General features: G+C 40.8%; 1 protein-coding gene across 1 annotated transcript; it reads left to right on the top strand.

The window, feature by feature from the left end:
- Positions 1-201: 201 nt before the first annotated feature.
- LOC113359819 (46 kDa FK506-binding nuclear protein-like) lies at positions 202-19077 on the top strand. The gene is made up of 4 exons (XM_026603394.1): positions 202-366; positions 12091-12280; positions 14472-14572; positions 18856-19077. The coding sequence occupies exons 1-4, from the start codon at positions 202-204 to the stop codon at positions 19075-19077; spliced, it is 678 nt and encodes a 225-aa protein (XP_026459179.1).
- Positions 19078-22404: the final 3327 nt, after the last annotated feature.

A 22404-nucleotide genomic window follows, 5' to 3' on the forward strand; every position in this document is an offset into this window, starting at 1 on the left:
ACACAGGATGCATCGTTCTCTGACATAGATATTTTCATATCGACGCACTTTTAATTAAGATATAGCTCGATCAAACACGTTTAAATTCCTTAGGGAAAATCTAGACTGTCCATGCCAATCTCAAAAAATAATCGCGGCCACACAATTTGGCCACGCAATCCAACAAGCCTGACCTACTTCTAGCAGAACTAGGCGATCATCATGGTGACCACTGGAGGGCCTACTAATGCCCTGGCTGAACAGATTCCACCTAGTACACCCGCATCGCTTCGAACGATTAACCCCAATGTGGGTGGTCGCGCTGTTGGGAAAACAAGTTCAAACGAGTTGAGACCGGAAAAAGCGGTCTCAAAATCCATTGCATCCGTACAACTTAGCCAACCTAGTTGGACATCCTAGATCGCGTCTCGAACGATCGAAAAAGTACCAATGTGTTCATTGGCGTCCCAACTCCTCCCTTGGTCGATCGACCTACCCGCGACAAGTCTATAATGTATTAAGTCGTTCGATCGAACTAGGATGGACGTGGCCGTTTTAAAACCCTAATTTGTACTCGCTGAAGTATACTATTATCGCAAATCGATCATGACCACCCATCTTCGCCAGCCGAATCGAGTGGCATAGATCTAATTTTAGACGACCCAGGAGATGTCAGCATACTCAGTAGCGGCTCGTATTCACACATGGCCGATCGGCCTGTTCAAAGCAGCGCCCGGCGTTTTGGTTCGATTAACCAAACTAGGGTTGGCCACACGGTTTCCAAACCCTAAAAACAACGACGACAAGCAGCTGCTGCAAAATTATCTCGTCCGTCCGACTTCGCTAGCCTGGTCGGACGATTTAGATTGGATACTTGATGATCGATGGGGAAATGCTATGATCGCCGGCCACCCCCTCCTGTAAGAAGCGATCGGTCAAGCTACAGCTTGCCCGTGCGATCCCAAACGATCGCCCAAAGATGGTTCTTCGCGCTGCTTTAACAACAGTCATTAACTGCCGCAAATCGTCTCGACCATTCAACTTGGCTAGCCGATTTGAATGGTTTAGACCTAACCAAGATCGGCCGATAGGATTTTAGAATGTCTACCATCCGCCACTCGCCTACAGGGAACGATCGACCAAGTAGTAGCTCACCCCTAGAGCTACCAAGCGATCGCCCAAAGATGTCCGGTCACGCTCTTCTTTTTAAGACGATCGACTCGCGACTAATTTAGACAAGCTCTAAAACAACGATGCTCCATGAACATCGATTATTTTGAGCTGCTTACTTAAAATCGATGCTTTACATGCATCGAATACATACGATGTTTTATGAATATCATCTTCCCAAATAACTTAGTTATTTAACCTAATAGTGCCGCATGCTATTCTTTGCAGCAAGTCCCAAGACTTGACCCATTTACTCGAGACATCAAACATGTCACAAACTGGGGGATGCTCACTGGGGTATTGGTCTGGCGGTTTATAGCATCTGGGGTGCAACGCGCCCACTACGAGAAAGTGTCAGGAAAGAACGGACGGTTAACAACGATGAGAATAGTGGGTGAAGGTGTGACAACATGATGATCACCACCTCTTACACAACCCCACTAATCCACTACTTAATCTCCTCCACTTCCTACGAGATCAGGGGTGCGCTCAAATGACTTGTATAAATAGGTTTTCAATCTATTTCGACAATAACAACACAAGTGTTATCAACACAGTATCCAGAAAACACCAAGAACTAATAGCTTACATTCTGCAAGCTAGTTCCACATTCTGATACAAGTCATAAATAACCACACCTTCATAATTCAACATTCTGATCTCAAACACCTTATTCGCTTCCCTCCCTAAGATCAACCCCTTCTCCTTCACTTTGTGACCGAATTGAATCTGGAACGGTAGTTTCTTGGTTTAGGCCAGAGTCTTACAGATTTATCTCTCGAATCTAAAAGTACTCCCGTGCAGTGCATTGTTTAGGGTTTGAATTCGTTTCTCATCAACACACCCAAATTTACCAAAAACAGCGGAACCAGTTTTTACCCTCAAACAATTGGCGACCACAGTGGGAGATTAATCTCTCGGTTGCAAAATCAGTTTCTTAATATTCATTCCAGTTTTTTCAATTTCAAAAGAGTGGATCTTATATCCAATTCAATCATTAAATTCAATTTAGGCTCAACAACCAATTTCAATTCCGGTATTCCATTCTCTTAGAAGCTTCACAAAAAATACTTTTCAAGCAATGCTACTGGAAATGCCTCGGATAGCTGAGCACTAGTAAATCTCCTATATGAAGGGATCAGAAAGCCGCGTGGAGACACAAGAAGATGTGACTACTACTTAGAAGAGCACAACTGCGTCTCTCGAAGGTCCGGATGGAGAAACCGCCTTCTCTGTGACACCACAAGTGTTATATGGAGCAAACCAGAAATGCCTCAAATTTATCATTGATATTAACATCACCAGGATCCACACCCAGATAGATAAAGGGAGGATTCGCATAGCCGTTGTTCCAGTATGGAGATAGACGACAACAAATCTCAACACCAATGGAGTCCTATAAAGACACCTGCAGAGATCACACAAGAAAAGGTCTGTCTCTATTCCACCACTGCTAACAATTTATGGTCAGGAGTATCCGCTGTCACTTTATCAGCAAAACGTGTAGATCCAAAACATGGCGTAATTCCGAAGGTTCGTACATCTATAATAACAAAGGAGGCTTGACACATCTTCAAATCATCATAAAGGGGTTCTCCTATTATGTCAACCCGGACAAGAGAAATCCCGAGACATCTTCAGATCTACTGGAGCCGACGCCTCAAGAGAGCAGCCTCAAGAAGATTACGATGCCCGCGTCATCATGCCGAGAAAGAATCCGCAGCTTGGGCGAATCACTCTGTCAGACTTAGGAAGAATGTTTCAGCGAAACAACAAACATCCAAATGATTATGTCAAGAGGTCCAGAATTCATGCACTGGAGAGTCACGATGCAAATATGACTGAACAACAATTGCTGCAACAGCACCTGCCCTGCTAGAAAGAACCAAGCCTGCCAGGAATGAAGAGCCTCATGATATTCGTGGAAGCATACATCTCACCAACATGCAATACAACCTTCAACCTTCTGTAAGCAGTTTCACTGAAGCAGTAAGAAGCAAACCACCACGATACAACATCCTGCACGTCCAAAATCGCCCACTCCAACTCCGATACCACATGCACGACTGCCACAATGATAAAACAATGTCCAAGATATTTCATATCTGGCTCGATGGAAACAACATTAATGAGAGACGCTTTCAGAATTTCATCTCTCGTAGAAGAATTAGTTGCGTTACCAAAGGAGAATGCACCTGAGACTTAAGAGGTGAAAAAGCGGGGGTCCAACAACCACACCCAATATTTCGCTTAGAAATATGTATGGACAAACTCCAATATACTTTCTAGAGAATCAACTAGACTGTCAGACTCAATCTAGATAAAAGTATATCAAAGAGTTTATATCTCAATCTATCGATTTGATATATACTCAAGAAAATAGAAATCTGCGAGTCTTTATCAAATACTAGAGAGATAACTTGGATGGTACCAAAGACCAATACCCAAGTGTCAGTCAATTTAATCAACAACCAAAAGGTCGGATATTATAATTGATTGAACAACACACAACATGTGATATTTCAATTATATAAAAAAATATAATGCGGAATAGAAATAACACATACACCCAAATTTTGTTAACGAGGAAACCGAAAATGCAGAAAAACCCCGGGACCTAGTCCATATTGAACACACACTTATCAATCCGCTATAGACACTAGCCTACTCCAAACTAACTTCGGTCTGGACTTTAGTTGAACCCCAATCAATATCACACTGATCCAAGGTACAATTATGCTCCTACACCTCTGATCCCAGCAGGATGTTACGTACCTGATTCCCTTAGCTGACTCACCCACAACTAAGAGTTGCTACGACCCAAAGTCGAAGACTTTAATAAACAAATCTGTATCACACAGAAAAGTCTACGGTAATAAATAAATCCGTCTCCACGAATATACCTACGAGTTTTGTTCCGTCTTTTGATAAATCAATGTGAACAGGAACCAATTGATAAACCCGACTTATATTCCCGAAGAACAACCTAGTATTATCAATCACCTCACAATAATCTTAATCGACGCAGCAAAAAAATATATTGTGGAATCACAAACGATGAGACGAAGTGTTTGTGATTACTTTTTTATCTTGCCTATCGGAGATATAAAATCTCAAGCCAATTATTACAATTGTACTCGTAACGATAGAAACAGCAAGATCAGATCACAAAACTACAAGAAAAGTAGTATCGGTCTGGCTTCACAATCCCAATGAAGTCTTTAAGTTGTTAACCTGGTTTAGAAGAAGAAACCAAAGGTTAAAGGAGAATCGACTCTATCTTAGCACAACTAGTATCACACGTTAGGTGTGGGGATTAGGTTTCCCAGTTGCTAGAGTTGTCCCTTATATCTTTCAAATCAGGGTTTGCAATCAATGTTAGCTTGGTAAAAAAGCATTCGATATTCACCGTTAGATGAAACCTGATTAGATTCAAGCTAATATTTATCAACTGTTGGATCGAAAACGTAGATTGTTGCACACAAATGAAATGTCCAATTTTGGGTTTATGCAGCCGTTCCCAAACATTAACATTTGTTGGTTCAACAATAGTTAACCAAATGGTTAGCCATATGATCACTTTCATATCCACCATTCTTCTTCACCATAACTAGTCCAAATGACTCAAATGAACTAGTTAGAGAGTTGTTCAATTGCTTAGATCTTATGTAACTACACAAGACACAATCGAAGCAAAAACGGTTTGATTCACTCGAATCGGTTCATGAACTTTATATCCATGGTTTGCAAAAGCATTCCTTAGTTTATATAAACATGATTTCAAGAACAACCGATTTTAGATGTAACCTACTCAAGTTCGCGGACTGGGTTCGCGAACTTAAGCTCACGGAAGGAGTTCACAAACTCCAGCAGAAAGTTTCGGGTCGAGAACTTCCGCCGCTTCGCGGACTGAGTTCACGGACTTGGCTCACGCCACATTCCGTTTCTCTTGATCAACAAAGTTTGCAAACTTTGGTTCAAGGAATAAGGACTTATACATATATGTGTTTCCACAACAATGCTTATATCCTACCAATGGTTATGTAATCTAAACTCTCATTTCAATCCTTGAAACATTCTTAGAGGATGTTGTACAGTCGTTATTCACAGACCATTTTTCGTCAGAGCAATTTCCAAAGTGATTGAAACATAACATGAATTTCGTCACTAGGTAAAGATGAATTTGGCTAAAGGGAAAGCTTACCAACACATATTTCGAGAAATAGATAGGCGAGTTAAACTCTGCTCGAAATAGGAAATGTGTATAATGAAAGTCTATACGTCAACACGACTTTTGTCTCAAGAGTAGGAGATAGAGTAGATAGACTTTTGAGTGACAGATAAGTTCAAGTATCCACATACCTTTTAGTCGATGATGATCCACCAGTTCCTTGAGTAGTCTTTCGTCTTGTATGATGATTGCCATGGAGTCTTGAGCTCAACTACACTTTTTATCCTAGTCCGAGACCTTTAGCTATATAGGCTAGAAATCAAGACTTATAGTTTTGATTACTAACATTGACAAACATGCTTGAGATAGAAACGCATGCGAGTTCGACCGAGCAATGCTCTAACAATCTCCCCCTTTGTCAATTTTAGTGGAAAAACTATTAATACATATGTAATACAAAAAATTAATAAATTAAGTTTTGTAGCTCCTATTCCACATGCCTAATCTTCAACATTACTCGAAATCTTCGTCACTTCCAAGTACTCCAATGATCCCAAAGGTTGTAAGTTTAGCACCATCGTTGTTGAAAATCCATAGCTATAACAACAAGAAAACAATAGTTCTCAATCATTGTTATAAAGTGTCATAGTATCATTATACATTGTAAAAGTCCAATTGTATCACAACTTCAACAACAATACTATGGTGATATGTATCACTCCCCCTTAGTCAATACTCCATCTCACATGGAAACCACTCCCCCTTACATAATGATCCGAAAACCATATGTATTTGTAGTGTGAACTCCATATTAATTCTCCCCCTTTTTGTCAATAAAATTGGCAAAGGTACAAGAACGGGATCCTAATGAAATTTCCTAAAGAGACATTTCTTGACCAAAAGAAAGCAAAAAATATATCAACTTGTTCTTTAGATGCAATCATAAAGCCGAAGCTAAATGCATTCATCGAGGAGTTTGTAAAGATACAAGATAACCCCTATAATATTCCACAACCGCACTCCCCACAAAGATTTGGAAATTAAGCGCAAGTTCAAAAGAACTCTCCCCCATTAAATGTCATTCCCGAAAGAACAACAAGAGTGACCTTAATTTCGAAATAAAAGAAGGATTTCTTCGGACATAACAAATCACATACAAGTATGAATTTGAATCCAAAAAACTCAATTAAATTAATCACAAGAGAACCCATGATTAATTTAATCGAAAATGCTCAAACATAAGTGAACTTATGGAGACTCAAAATTATACAATTAGATTAATCACAAGAGAACCCATAATTAACCTAATCAAAATACACAACCAAACTAATCACAAAAGTAATCAATTTAATTGGTCATGCTCATCATAAGAAAATATATGGAGCAATAACTAAATAACCAAATAAGATGATTAATTTAGTTGAAAATGCTCGACATAAAGTACCTCACGGAACAACAACATAGCTAATCATAAAATAATCAACTTGTTTGTTTAATGATCAACATAAGACACTTTACGGAGCCTCACAGTAATACATAAAATATGGATCAAGGAAGATCAATTACTGCGGAATACACAAGGATTCATTCTATTTGCCATCACTATTCGCATAACGACATTCAATAGACATAATCCTTGTAAACAAAATATTTTAACATATCTTCCATCAAAAATTGACAATATAGGCTTAACTTTTGTATTTGTCAAAATTCCATTCATTCTTTTATCAACATATGAATATCGACATACGAAAGACTTTACTTTTGACAAGATATGGGATAGTCAAGTTCACGGACGTAAACACACAAATCCCATAAACAATTGCAATATATAAAACCATAAAGATTAATACTGCATAAATCATCTTCCAAACAAATTTAGAATTTAAACCAATAAATCTAAAAAAAAACAAGAAGATGAAAACGTTGGACATAACTATGTGTAATCACAATAATGGCTATTCCAAACTCTAGTTATTCTTCTAAAATAAAAACAAGAAAATAGAAGATTTACTAGGAAAATAGAAGAAATCAACAAGTTAGGGAACGAAATCAGACTCCAGTGCCATGGCCGAACACGAACTAAGGTCAAATAGACGGTTCAAGATCCACACGAGTCTTGGTGTCTTTGAGCTTGTGATTAGCAGCATCCATTGCATCTTCAGAGAAGAGATTCTCTTTGTGAAGATTGTTGATGTGAGATTTTATGAGACCAAGGTCAGTTGAAACCTTTTTCAACTCAGTTTTCAACACATCAAGATTTTTCAGAGTATCAACGAGCTGCAGTTTTGCTTCCTCAAAATACTTAAGGAAGTCATGGACCACTTCAGCAGAAATCATATCATCCTTTTCAACATTCTCATGAGGATATGCATAGTAACATGAGGCATTAGGATGATTTTCATCTACAAGGGTTGTTTTCTTCCTCCTTTCGGATTCAAAACCAATACCTTTGTCAAGAAAGCCTTTAGCAAAACCACACGTTTGTGAAGAGGACGACATTCTTGATAAACCAAAATAACCTAGAGTACGCAAACGTGACTCAGAGGTTTGGTGTTTATATGGTTTCTTAGGGAAGAAGACCTATAGGTTTTACAAACCGTTGACTCGTGATGGAAACCCGTGTACACATACGAATACAACATGTCCCATAAGGAATAAAACAACAAAAGAACTTTTGCTCCATGAAAAATTCATGAATGGCTCAATAAATTCCTAACCATAGGAGTAATTTAGAGCACAAGTGTAGCAGCCCACATAGGTGCAAAAGAATTGCATAAAGAGAGAAACAATATAACATAAATACATCTCAGGCAATATTGGATGCAGGCACTAGTTTAGCTATAAACGATAAGAGGATAGCTTAACTAAGCAGAACACCAAGTTGCCATAGTATACCTGATTTTTACACATCTTGCTCAACAGGATTTTTATGAGCAAGTTCTTAACCCTTGTGATTAATTAGCACAAGTATGAGCTCTGAGCTCATTAAGAGAATTGTGTTTATGATCGAGTCTCTTTTTTCCTTCTGAATCTAGAAAGAGATCCCTTTTTATGTGAGAAATTATCATAAAACTTACTGTCATCAAAATATGAGACATAGTTAGAGTTCTTACCAGAAGAATTTTGACTTGCGGAGGATGACAACCTGTCGACAATTTCTTTATATCCTTCAATTATCTCCATCAGGTTATTTCTCTTATCATCAATTTTTCTTCTTTCTTCTGGAATTTCGTTCACATTAAGGGAAATGTTATATCCAGAGCAAACGACTTGATTCTCCCTTAATCGATTCTTGTTAAGACTTCTATTCTGCTTTATAGCATTTTAGGAACTCATTGAACTGACCTTCCTGGTAACATACACAGGATAAGTACGAAAACCAACTGGTATAGACATACGAATGTCAGTTACACCTTTGAGAATTAAGTCTAAGGTGTGTTGAAGTTGAACCCAGGAGGTTTTATTCAACCTAGAGTTTCTCTTTTGTCTAGAGGAGCCTTTTGCATCGCAAAAGAGGCATACTTTCTGATCACAAGAGTGATTAGACAAAGTAGTCTTAACAACCTCGTTAGGAGATTTCTTCCTTCCATGTGATGTGAAACATCCTTGATCAATGGGAAATTCAGACACATTCTTTTTAACAGGAAGGGATTCCAATTTTACTTTTGAAGCTGGAAGGTTTTCAGGCGTAGCATAAGTACTTGGTATATTAGAATGCTTAGAGCATCCTTGAATAGAGAGTTTACTCAAGCGATGTTCAATTTCCAAAGCATCCTTTTTGAGGCTAGCCTCAAGAGTCATACGTGAAGAATGATCTTTAGTATTTTCTTTGAATTTGCAGTCTCTTATTACACCAAGAAGAACATCGACATGGTGTTTTAACCGACTAAATCTATCACCTTGGATTCTAGCAATATTTAGAATCAAGACATTCTCTTCATCTGTTTCCCGTTCATTTAGAGATATAGACTCTTTTGAAGCGCTATCGGAAATACTCATGTCGGAGCCTGTCTGTCTTGTTGGAACACATGGTTCGTCTATATTTGAGATTGAAGAATCTTTCTCTTTAATAGAATTAGACAAGACATAGCCTTTATTTCTGGTGACGCGTTTATCATAGATATTATCTTCCATCCTCAGATCGCTACAGACACAGACTTGTGAGGTCTTGAACGTGTTTGCCTGCTCTGATACCAATTGAAAAAGCGGGGGTACAACAACCACACCCAATATTTTGCTTAGCAATCTGTATGGACAAACTCCAATATACTTTATAGAGAATCAACTAGACAATCAGACTCAACCTAGATAAAAGTATATCAAAGAGTTTATATCTCAATCTCTCGATTTGATATATACTCAAGTAAATAGAAATCTGCGAGTCTTTATCAAATACTAGAGAGAGAACTTGGATGGTACCAAAGACCAATATCCAAGTGTCAATCAATTTAAATAAACAACCAAAAGGTCGGATATTCTAATTGATTGAACAACGCACAACCTGTGATATTTCAATTATATAAACAAATATAATGCGGAATAGAAATAACACAGACACCAGAATTTTGTTAACGAGGAAACCGCAAATGCAGAAAAACCCCGGTACATAGTCCAGATTGAACACACACTGTATTAAGACGCTACATACACTAGCATACTCGAAACTAACTTCGGTATGGACTGTAGTTGAACCCCAATCAATTTCACACTGATCCAAGGTACAATTATGATCATACGCCTCTGATCCTAGCAGGATGCTACGTACTTGATTACCTTAGCTGATCTCACCCACAACTAAGAGTTGCTACGACCCAAAGTCGAAGACTTTAATAAACAAATATTTATCACACATAAAAGTCTACGGTAATAGATAAATTCGTCTCCCACGATTATACCTACGAGTTTTTTTCCGTCTTTTGATAAATCAAGGTGACAGGAACCAATTGATAAACCAGACTTATATTCCCGAGCCTAGTATTATCAACCACCTCACAATAATCTTAATGGACGCAGCGAAAAAAGATATTGTGGAATCACAAAAGATGAGACGAAGTGTTTGTGATTACTTTTCTATCTTGCCTATCGGAGATATAAAATCTCAAGCCAATTATCACAATTGTACTCGTAACGATAGAAACAACAAGATCAGATCACACAACTACAAGAAAAGTAGTATCAGTCTGGCTTCATAATCCCAATGAAGTCTTTAATTCGTTAACCTGGTTTAGAAGAATAAACCAAAGGTTAAAGGAGAATGGACTCTAGCTTAGCACAACTAGTATCACACGTTAGGTGTGGGGATTAGGTTTCCCAGTTGCTAGAGATGTCCCTTATATCTTTCAAATCAGGGTTTGCAACCAATGTTAGCTTGGTAACAAAACATTCAATATTCAACGTTAGATAAAAACCTGATTAGATTCAAGCTAATATTTCTCAACCGTTGGATCGAAAACTTAGCTTGTTACACACAAATGAAATGTCCAATTTTGGGTTTATGTAGTCGTTCCCAAACATTAACATTTGTTGGTTCAACAATAGTTAACCAAATGGTTAGCCATATGATCACTTTCATATCTACCATATTCTTCCTCACCATAGTCCAAATGACTCAAATGAACTAGTTTGAGAGTTGTTCAATTTCTTAGATATTATGTAACTACACAAGACATAATCGAAGCAAAAACGGTTTGATTCACTCGAATCGGTTCATGAACTTTATAGCCATGGTTTGCAAAAGCATTCCTTAGTTTATATAAACATGAGTTCAAGAACAACCAATTTTAGATATAACCTAATCAAGTTCGCGGACTGGGTTCGCGGACTTAAGATCAGGAAGGGGTTCACAAACTCCAGCAGAAATTATCGGGTCGAGAACTTCCGCCGGTTCGCGGACTGAGTTTGCGGACTTGGCTCACGCCACATTCTGTTTCTCTTGATCAACAAAGTTCGCAAACTTTGGTTCAAGGAATAAGGACTTATACATATATGTGTTTCCACAACAAGGCTTATATCGTACCAATGGTATGTGATACAGGTGTATCCGTACTCCTTTAGAGAACTTAGTTTACCTCGTGCTAGGTTGAGGAAAGAATCCTATTCTAGGCATGAATCCTTGTTCAGGCAGAAGTCCTAGTCAGGGAAGAGTTTTGTTTTAGGAAATACTCTTTGTTTAGGAAATATATTCCTAACAGAAGTCCTTGGTCGTCCGAGTACGATGGAGGCTATAAATAAAGAGCTTTGGCTAATAGCTAAAGACAGATACTAGGTACGGAAAACCTAGAGATGTTTGTGAGACAATTATTTATTTTAAAAGCAAGCTTAGCAAACAGTTTAGGGTTAACTACTGTTTAGAGAGATTGTGAGCGTAACAAAGAGAGAATTGTAAATCGTTTTCTTGTTCCTAATCTAGAGAAGATAAATTTCTTCGAATTACTACTTTCGTTCTGTTTTATAAGTTTCTCGTCTATTATTATTTTGAATTCCGCCTTTATAGTAATATCTACCAAGGTACAGAGATCAATACGTACCAAGTTGTCATCACGAGCAAGGTTAGTTTTTAGGGTAAATCCTTGTGGTTTATGGTTTTCACTAGATCTCTCTACATAAAGCTTGGTGAGGTACTCGAGAAGCTAGAAGACATTAAAAAAACAAGGGGATCAAGGATGACAAAGTCAGATGATGTTCCTAAGGAAGGCGAACCAAAGACTATGAAAGAAAAGGTGGCTACGCTGCAAACAGACATGAAGTCAATTCAAGTTACCCTTCAGGAGCTGAGTGAATGTATTCGTTCTAATATACCCAAGTCGAAGACGAAGAAAAACATTACACCTATACCTGAAGCTTCGGAAAAACATGATTCGGAAGAAGATGATTCGGAAGAAGAAGATTCAGAAGATGAGGATGAAGATAAGAAGATAGGCGAGCTTCTTAAAAGTTCTACATCAACTAAACCTCATGGTAAGAATCTGAAAATTGATTTTCGTGTTGATATTCCACTTTACGATGGAAGTGTCGATGTAGAAAAATTGGATGATTGGATTGAACGTCTAGAGACGTATTTTTATTTCTTTGAATATGGTTCAAAGGAAAAGATTTCTTTCGCGGCATTGAAGCTACAAAAGCATGCTCTAACCTGTTGGAAAGCTTATCAAATACAAAAAGATTCAAGGCAGTTGTAAGGACACAATTTTATCCGGTTGGCTACCTTGAGGAGAGATGGTTCAAGTGGTACAACTTGAAGCAATCATACAACCAAACCGTACAAGAATATACTTCGGAATTTCAGAATCAAGCTGTGGTTTTGGATTTAGACTTGGAAGATCATGCTACTATATGAAGTATATTTCCGGGTTCGATGAGTATATACGGAAGGAGTTGAAGATGTTTTCGGTGGATACTATCTCCGAAGCAAGTATAAAAGCTAATTTCATTGAAGGAAGGCTTAAGAAATCTGATTCAAAGGGAAATACTAAGGTGAAATCTGGAGGTACCACTGTGAAAGGAGGTGAAAGGAGCAAAGAAGAAGGGAAGTCTAGTGACAAGTAAAGTTTGACTTGCACCCATTGCAAGCAAACATGCACGTAGTCGACAAGTGTTGGGTTAAGAACCCTCATCTAAAGCCTAAAGGGTTGCAGAGGAAAGAAGCCAAGAAGGCAGCACTAGTCGCTCAAACTCCAAAATAAGTCCACGGAATAACGGAACCCAATTCAAAGCTTTCTTTTATGACAGGGGAAAAAGAAAGACCTTCAAAAGATGATCTTAGGGAGCGACTCTTCACAGTGAAGATGCAAGTCAAAACAACACTAGTTGATGCTGTTATTGACCCGGGAAGTCAGAAGAATTTACTTTCAAATTCTTTGGTGCAGAAGTTAGGATTGAAGACTATCAAACATCCAAAACCATACCATTTAGGATGGCTTCAAAAGGAAGGAGGCTTACAAGTTTCACAGCAGTGCACGTTCAAATTTGCTTTAGATGAGTCATATATTGACGAAGTTACATGCGACATAGTTCCTTTGGATGTCTTCCAGGTAGTACTAGGTAGTCCTTACCTATGGGATAAAGATGCAACTCTACATAGGAGGGAACAAAAGTATACCTTTACTAAAGATGGGGAAAGTTTTGTGATTCGGGCCATAGATTCTCCTCTTGAGGGAGCAAGGTTAATCACATCCACTCAGGCTAAGTGGTTGGTGAATGCTAACACAAAGTTAATTTCCTTGTGATCCGTTCTCTTGAGGAGAAGCCGAGTAGAATTTGTTTGGAAGCTTTGTCTGCAAAACAAGAAGATGACCTAGAAAGGTTGAAGTTGAAGTAAAAGGATTTATTTTCGGATGTCACGGGATTACCTCCAAAGAAGAGTGTGGAGCATGAGATCATGTTGACCGGGGAGAGTTACCTAATGTAGGTCTTTATCGCACGACCGTAGAGGAATCCAATGAAATCAAGAAACAAGTTCAGGAACTTCTAGAATTAGGAATGATAGTGCCAAGTGCTTCACCTTGTGGATCAACGGTATTATTGGTACCAAAGAAAGATGGAGGCTGGCGTATGTGTATTGATTATAGAGCATTGAACAAGATCACTATCAAGAATCGTTACCCTCTACTTAGGATAGACGACATGATGGATCAGTTGGGAAAAGCTCGAGTCTTTACAAAGTTGGATTTCAAATTCGGATACCACCAGATGAGAGTTCGAGAAGATGATACATGGAAGACTGCTTTCAAAACCAAACAAGGCTTGTTCGAATGGTTGATGCCTTTTCGTTTGTGTAATGCTCCAACGACGTTTATGCGTTTGATGAATGACTTGTTACGACCTTTTATAGAAGATTTTGCTATTATTTATTTAGATGATATCCTTATATACAGCAGAAGTTGGGAAGAGCATCTTGTTCACGTTGAAAAGGTGTTTAAAGTGTTACATGAAGGCAAGCTGAAGTTGAACGTAAAGAAGTGTGAGTTTGGAAAGCAGGAGTTAGTATATCTCGGATTTATTGTTGGTGGTGGACAACGGAAGATTGATCCAAGGAAGGTTGAAGTGATCACTAAGTGGCCTAGACCTAGTACCTCAACTGAAATCATAAGTTTCTTAGGGGATTGTACCTACCTGCGTAAGTTTATCCGGCATTTTTTGAATACTGCAGGACCATTACATGGTTTGACGGGAGCTAAGGCAAAGTTTGAATGGAAGCAAACCCATGAAGACGCTTTTCAGTTACTAAAACAGAAGATTTCAAAAGCACCAGTATTGGCATTTCCTAACTTACAGCGTACTTTTGAAGTTGAGACCGACGCTTCTAACTATGCATTGGGAGGAGTGTTGTTACAAGATGGTAAACCAGTGGAGTACCATTCAGAATTGTTCTCAGGTGCTATTAAGAACTACACACCTTATGACAAAGAGTTTTATGCTTCATATCATTGTATCAAGCATTGGCGAGTGTATCTCTTAGGTAAAGAAGTAGTGGTACATTTAGATCACAAACCATTGGAGTATCTACACGCTCAGACGAAACTACAACAAGACCGACACATGAAGTGGATGTCTTACTTGATGAGTTTCAACATTCTCATTAATTACAAGAAGGTAGTAACAAACAAGTTGGCAGATATGTTGTCTCGTCCACCATTCCGAGCATTATTGGTGGCCATGAGATTCAGCTGATTGTTCCGCAAGAGTATGCAGAGTCATATACATCTAGCAAGGACTTAAAGAAGGTGTTAGAAGGTGTAAAGAGTGGTTTGAAAGGCGAGTTTGAACTCCGAGATGGATTGTTATACAAAGGTCAATTACTTTGCATACCAGAAGATGGAGATCGTTTACAGTGGTTGAGAGAGGCACACACTTCTTGAGTTGATGGACACTTTACGATGAATAAAACTCTACTTAACCTCCGGCGTATGTTTTTTGTCCAAAGATGCAAGATGATGTGGCTAAGTTAGTTAGAGGGTGTAAGTTGTGTAGCACATCTAAACCTTCCAACATGAAACGTGGGTTATATCTACCATTACCAGTACCATCAAGACCTTGGGAGAGTATTTCTATGGATTTTCTTGGTGGGTTACCAAAGACTAAGTCTAGTTATGATTACTTGTTCGTTGTGGTCGACCGATTCAACAAGATGATTGCATTAATTCCATGTACAAAGACAGTAACGGGAGCCGGTGCAACAAAGCTCTTCTTTGAGCATGTGTGGAAGCATTTTGGGTTACCTACTTCGATTATTTTTGATAGGGATAGTCGATTCCTTAGTCACTTTTGGGATTCTTTATGGAAGATGATGGAAACTAGGTTGAAGAAGAGTACATATTTTCATCCACAAATAGAAGTGGTCAACAGGACTATGGTTCACATGTTAAGGGGATATAATTTTAAGCATCCTATAACATGGGATGAGAGTTTACCATATCTACAGTTTGCTTTTGTTTATGGGTGAAAACTATTTCAGCTGGTTTTGGTAATTTTGGGGTGTGTGTGGATGAGAAATGAATCTAAACCCTAAAAAAATGCACTGCACGGGAGTGATTTCTGATTCGAGAGACCAATCTGTAAAATTCTAGCCTAAACCAAGAAATGGCCGTTCCAGACTTGCTTCGGTCACAAAGTGAAGGAGATGGGGTTGATCTTAGGGAAGGAAGCGAAGAAAGTGTTGAGATTGTGAAGGTGTTGTATGTTTATGACTTGTATCAGAATACCGAACTGGCTTGCAAGATGTAAGCAATCAGCTATGTGTGTTTGAATACGAATTGTATCAACACTTGGTTTCTGTCTTGTCTGTCTAGGAAATAGGGAGGAGTCCCTATTTATACAAGTCATTGAGCCTAAACCAAGTCTCTCGTGGGAAGTGGAGGAAGTGGAGTGATGGAGTAGTGGAGTCGTGTTAGTGATTGTCACACGATCAAGTATGAGCCCACTCCTCCCATCATCACTAACCGTCCATGTCTTCCTGACACGTTCTTGTGATGGCGCGTTGCACGCTGCACGCTGTAAACCTCCAGACCAATACCCCCAGTATGTATCCCCCAATTTGTGACATGCTTGATGTCTCAATTGTGTGGATCGTGGGACCCATAGAAGGTAGCATACGGTGCTAGGTTAAATAACTAACTTATTTAGGAAGTCCATATTCATGAAATATCGTGTGTATTCTATACATGTAACGCGTCGAATATAATCAATGTGTATGAAGCATCGTTGATTTAAGGCTTAATGGAGTAAGTCGCGGATTAAGCGTCTTAGAACAGATGCATGCTTAGTTATCTTCGAATGATAGTTTGGAGGTTGCACAGGAAAGCCCTCCCTTGGCCGATCACATGATGTGGTAGGGTGACGGATGGTAATCACCACGACACCTTATTTGTCATTTAACTCCTAGCCTGGGCTGCCTAACCAAGATGGTATAGTTGGACGGATGAGATGATATATGACGCTCATTTGCGACCGTTGATGAAGTTTTAGGGTTTTGAAGAGGTGCAAGCATCACTCTTCAGCATGTCCATACCTCACTGCCCCATGAAGATGCGATTTAGGCCACTCAAGTTTACCGGTAAAGAGAAGTGGCTGAGATCGATTTGAGACATGAATCCTGTGCCGCAAAGGATTTCCAAAGGGGCGCGATTTGTCATCTTCATGGCACACGAACCGAGGCGTCTGGTCCTGCCTTGCTCTGGTCGGTCGGACATAGAGGTAGACGGGCCCCTGATGATCATGTAGATACTCTCTGGACCTCCTTAGTCTATTCCTGCACTCTTCATCCAGGCTGGCGAAGATAGACGCTCGTGATCGATTTACGACACATGTAATATCCCGCAAACCCTAATTAGGGTTTTATGTTGGTCGCGCGCATGTTACTTTGGCCGGACGAATTTGCATGCTATGCTCTTCGTATGTGCTGGCCGACCACGCGGGACCCACATTGGGCCGGTGGTGAACATGGTGATACCTGACCGACGGTCCTGGGTGTAATCTAAGGCATCCAACCATGCTTGCGAAGTTGGATGGTCGTGATCAATTTGGATTTCCACGGTTTCCTAAAGCATCACTCCAGCCATGTTTGGGCAATCATTTATTGCTCCATTGCTTGGATGTGGGAGAACCGATCAGGTAGATGGAAAGTGGGCCCGCCAATGGGCGTGCCAACACTTCACCAATTGATCGCGGGACAATCCAAGCAGTCCAACCGTGCCTGCGAAGTTGGACGGTCGCGACTTATTTTGAAACCATTTTTTGACAGTATTGTGCATGCTAGCCACTCCATGCCTGCTCGACCATCCTCTTCAGGGCTGGCGTTTGGAAGCTATTTGGGGGTAAGGCATGCGTTCGACCAACCAGGGCACAAACGGGCCCGCTGGTGGTCATTGTGGTGATAGCCTGCTCCTACCGAGGATCGTCTAGGGTATCGAATCATGCGGCCAACCTGCGTGGTCATGATTATTTCTGAGACTAGCACGGGAAGTCCAGATTATACTCAATCGGGCTAGTATAACACGCCGAGAGGAATGCTCAATCGGGCTAGTATAACACACCGAGAGGCTTTACTCAATCGGGCTAGTATAACACACCGAGAGATAGCATGTACGGGCATTTCGTGCATGCCTCACCATTGACACTCGGAGATTCGTGTTACTCTATTAGGAGCAACACTCAGTCCTCATGCCGCATCAACAGTGAGGGTTCCCGGGAACATCACAGAAAATACAAGGCTAATAAAGCATTAATTAATAATGTTATAAATCCAAAGAAAATCGGGATTGTTGCTACATGCTCCGTTCTGGGTGTATTTAATTCACATGGATTGTTGCCACATGCTCTATTCTTGGTGAATTAATAAAGTGAAGAAGTATTCATCACTCAAATGGCCTTATCCTTTACAAGATGTCAGCCTATTAAATTCGGCTTTTACGATTTTAACCTTAAACGAGAATCCACCATAAACATTAAGTCCCCTGCCTAGCACATAATGATTACATAGTTGTGGGGTAGGCATGAGATGGTGATAATTTACATATCGAAATGATCAAGCTAAAGTAAATACATATTTACCGCGTGAGAGAAGACTGTCATATGCCCTAAGAGTCCCGGAGCTGGTTGAGCCGTTCCTCCTCAACAGTCTTTTCCGATCTTAATTAGGGTTTGGAAGAGAGTACGACTAGGTTAGTGGAGCCGCTTTGACTTTCTTTGACTCCCTCCGCATATCCCTGGACGGAACTCGGCCCGCTTCTTGGTCTGGGTGTGCTTACTCTCATTATACGACAACTTCTCCCAAACACGTCCGACAAGCATTGTATATCTGATAAGTATTGTTGATCACTATCCCGGATCAGTAGCCTTTATAGGTGGGAAGCAAAGTCTCCTTTTTCTCCTGGGATCTTGTTGGATCGTGAAATATAAAGAAGACTCCAAGGACCTTCTTCCTATCAAATAATCGCTTTCTTCGATATCTCAGGTACTGCTCCTTGTCTATCTGATCCTCTGATTGACCACGATGATTTTTTTTTTGACATGCAACTGTAACCTCTTTTTTGCAGTACATGATGGAAGAAGTTGGTGATAACCACTTTGTAACTTCTCCAGAAAAAAGTTTCGAAGTTAACAAGCCTGAGGCTAATGCGCACGAGGAGGTGATGGACAAAATCGACCTCCCACTTCGCGAAGTTGGTCGTGTTATACAAGGGATGTCCATTCTGCATCTGCGTATTGCCAGGGGACGTATTTGTGCCCTTTCAGCTGCAATCGATATGGAGGCATGATGAAGCGTCGCGAGAGCTGAGAGGTTTGCAGCACGGTTAAAGAGGCGGAGGGTTGAACACAAACGGCCTCCAGGTGATGCAAAGTGTGATTATCCAATCCACGACGGTGTGATAATCCTTGATTCCGACCCAGATGAGCCCGAACGTCTGAAAGTGATTGGCACAATCTCCAATGTTGCAGTGAGTTCTGAGGAAGGTACAAAGACTGTCCCTGCTGAGGATGTTGAAGCGGAGAATGTTGCTGCAGAAATATCCGAAAAGAACAGCGAAGCGTCTCCGAAGGAAGTGATGGTGTTGAAGCGGGTTCTAATGGCGGTGAAGACACAATCAATCTTATTGATGACTAGATCTCCCTGTTCTTTTTTTCGAATATATTCCCGTAACTTGCGAACATTTTCCTTGCACTCAGTGGCGGCAGAGTTTAAGGTCCTTTTTTGCTTACTTGATTGAATAAGGGTTTCACACTGTTTCTTGATGTAAATCTTCCAATCATGGCCATATCGGGTGCGATCATATGTTGTTCTTGCAATGAAAAAACGAATGCCATAATGAAATACCACAAACCTGTCTATGCTCCTGACGCGAGATCTCCCTGGTCTTTCTGGGGTAAACGGCCCAAAACGCCTTCCTTCTTCTGCACATATCCTGTTTCCCGGACATCTTCCAGAGAATGCAAAATGTTTGTTTAGGGTTTCCTTCCAGTCCTGCTCTAGTGGGTAATGATGATTTAGGATGACTCAGAATTTTGTTTCTTCTTTTAGGGGTAAAGAAATTCCTAGATGGAAATAATATTTTGATTAATTTGAAAATTAAAAATGGAAACCCTAATTATGAATGCAAGCAGTGCAATCATTTTCTGGAAGAATTACAAATATGGCATGAAAAGGAAATTGCGAAAGAAATACGCTGGAAAAAATAAAAGCACCGCGTTTCAAATATAGAGGACGCTAGAAAAAATGGTAGCACAGCGTCTTAAGTACTATAAGGTTTGAGCCACCGTGAGTGAACTGTCACGCCTTCCAATTTGTCAGCGTTGATGAGCTTGCAGTAGCCGCCTAAGGCAACATCTGCTACCAGGTATGGTTCATCCTCCTTTTCGGTGGGTGAATCAGGCTAAGTGGTAACTCTCACCGTCATGCTCCCAACTTTGAACGCGGTTGTCTTCGTCACCAGATCACCGATGCGAAATGGGTTTGGGTGTTGTACAGATACCCGGTCTTTGGCCTTGTCGCCTTTGATCGAGACAGCTTCTAAACTCTTGATGAAACGTTTAAAGGGACCGACCTCCCATTCACATCTCCTAGCGAGGGTTGGGTCGTCGGTTGGAGAGAGTCCCCGGGACTTATCAGAAGGAGGAGTGATTGGTTGCAGAAAGCGTTGTGTGATGAGACTTACTTGAGCTCGGAACCTTTTAATGTATGATGATGGGATCTCTCCGGGAAGTTGCGTCACACCGGTAAGCTGCATATACGGAAACAGACAGTCTTCTTCAGGTTCAGACGACTTGTTGGAGATTTTTTCGGGTATCGAAACCGGTAAAGGACGCGTCCCTAGCACTGTTTTGTTGTCGTGTATCCACGGGCGTCCCAGGACCATGTCGTAATTCGAACATTCCTTGACTATGTAAATTTGGCCTATGTTGGAGCATCACCGATTCTGATGTCAAGATCAATGCATCCATAGGCGTCCATGAATTCTCCTTCTGAGCTCCTGATAAAGGTCGGACTACGGGTAGCTTCTTGCTTTGAAATTTTTGCGGCCCTCAGAGTCTTGACAGTGATAATGTTGAATTTGGAGGCTGCATCGATCAATGTACTGTCGAACTTGACGTATTTCAAATGAGTGACGGTCAAGAGTCCCCAGTTTCCCTTGCTGGAGGTGTCTTTTGGAAAAGACCGAGGTTCCGAGACAGCTTCCTTTTCTGGATACAAACGCCTGCCTGATACGATATGATTGAGGGCTGCGAATATATCCTGACGTTGTGCCTTGGAGAGATATAATATTTCGCACAAATGCTCCATCATAGATTGTACAGTCTTGCGAACAGAGTCCCCAAAAATCATGCAACTCTTGATGGGAAGAGGATCTCTATGAACACCTTCGTTCCCCAGCTGGATTTCTCCTGCCTCTATTTTTCTCTGAAGATTTGTTTCAACTTGTTGTAGTCCTTGGTCGGGTGATTGACAAACCTATGATAGAGGCAATACTTGGGGTCCGTCATGTCCTTCTCAGTCGGCGGGCGCCTGATAGGGGGCAGCTTGATAGCGTCGTCCTGAAACCATGCCTCCAAGAGTTCCATTACCTCATTCATAGGAAATGGGAAGCCTGTATCTTCAGCGTCTTGCGCAGGAGTTTTGCCCGTTCCTTTTCGAGAAGAAGTCGTGTGCGTTGGAGCCACACGCTTGGGTTGTTGTTCGGTTGCCGGAGCTTTCCTTTTTCCGCCTTCGCCCACCACGCTCACAGAAGGACCAATGTTATATTGCTTGTTGATAAGACGCCTGCTTCCTCGATTCTCACGTGGATCCTCGCTTCGAACAACTCTGGTTATTTCCAACAATGTTGGCGGTTGTGGCCGAACGCTTGGCAGCTTCATGGAGCTCAGAGAATGTTTGGAAAACCAGGTTTTCTAACAAGGAACGGTATATGGGTACCATCCCGTTAATGCACATCTCCACCAACTGACGTTCGGTAACATTCGGATCATGACAATCCAAAGATTGAGTCCTGAATCTCTTAACGAAGTCGTTCGGATGTTCATTGTTCCGCTGAGAGACCCTCCCTAGATCTGAAAAGGTGATCTGCTCAGACACAAAGAAATATTTCCTATAGAAAGCGCTGACTATCCCTCCCCAATTGGATATGTTGTTAGGTGCAATGTTGTTGTACCAGGTGTACGCCCTTCCCGTAAGTGATTTCGAGAACTCTTTCAGGCGGAGAACATGATTGTATTCGTGTTACCCCAAGGATTCCAAAAATCGAGAGATGTGTTCACGAGCGTTACCAGTACCGTCATAAAGGGTGAATTGAGGAGAGGTGTATCCCCTGGGAAGAGGAATCCGCTGCACGTCTTTGGGTATGGAGGTTGATGCTGGCGCATGTCCATCAGATTTTCCTTGCCACAATTTTGGAGGAATCTCTCCAAGTCCTCACGTGTGATGAAGCTGGATGGCTGGTCCCTTTCCCTAGAACGCTCCTGACCCCTCTCTCTTGTACGCTCAGTAGTAACACGAGCTTTTTCGTCCATGTAGGCCTGTGCCGCCGGGGTACGTTCTTGGTCCCTTTCTCTCAGACGTTCAGGAGCAACACGAGCTTCTTCGTCCATGTAGG

The sequence above is a fragment of the Papaver somniferum genome, chromosome 3, assembly GCF_003573695.1.
Source record: "Papaver somniferum cultivar HN1 chromosome 3, ASM357369v1, whole genome shotgun sequence".
NCBI classification, from domain to species: Eukaryota; Viridiplantae; Streptophyta; class Magnoliopsida; order Ranunculales; family Papaveraceae; genus Papaver; species Papaver somniferum.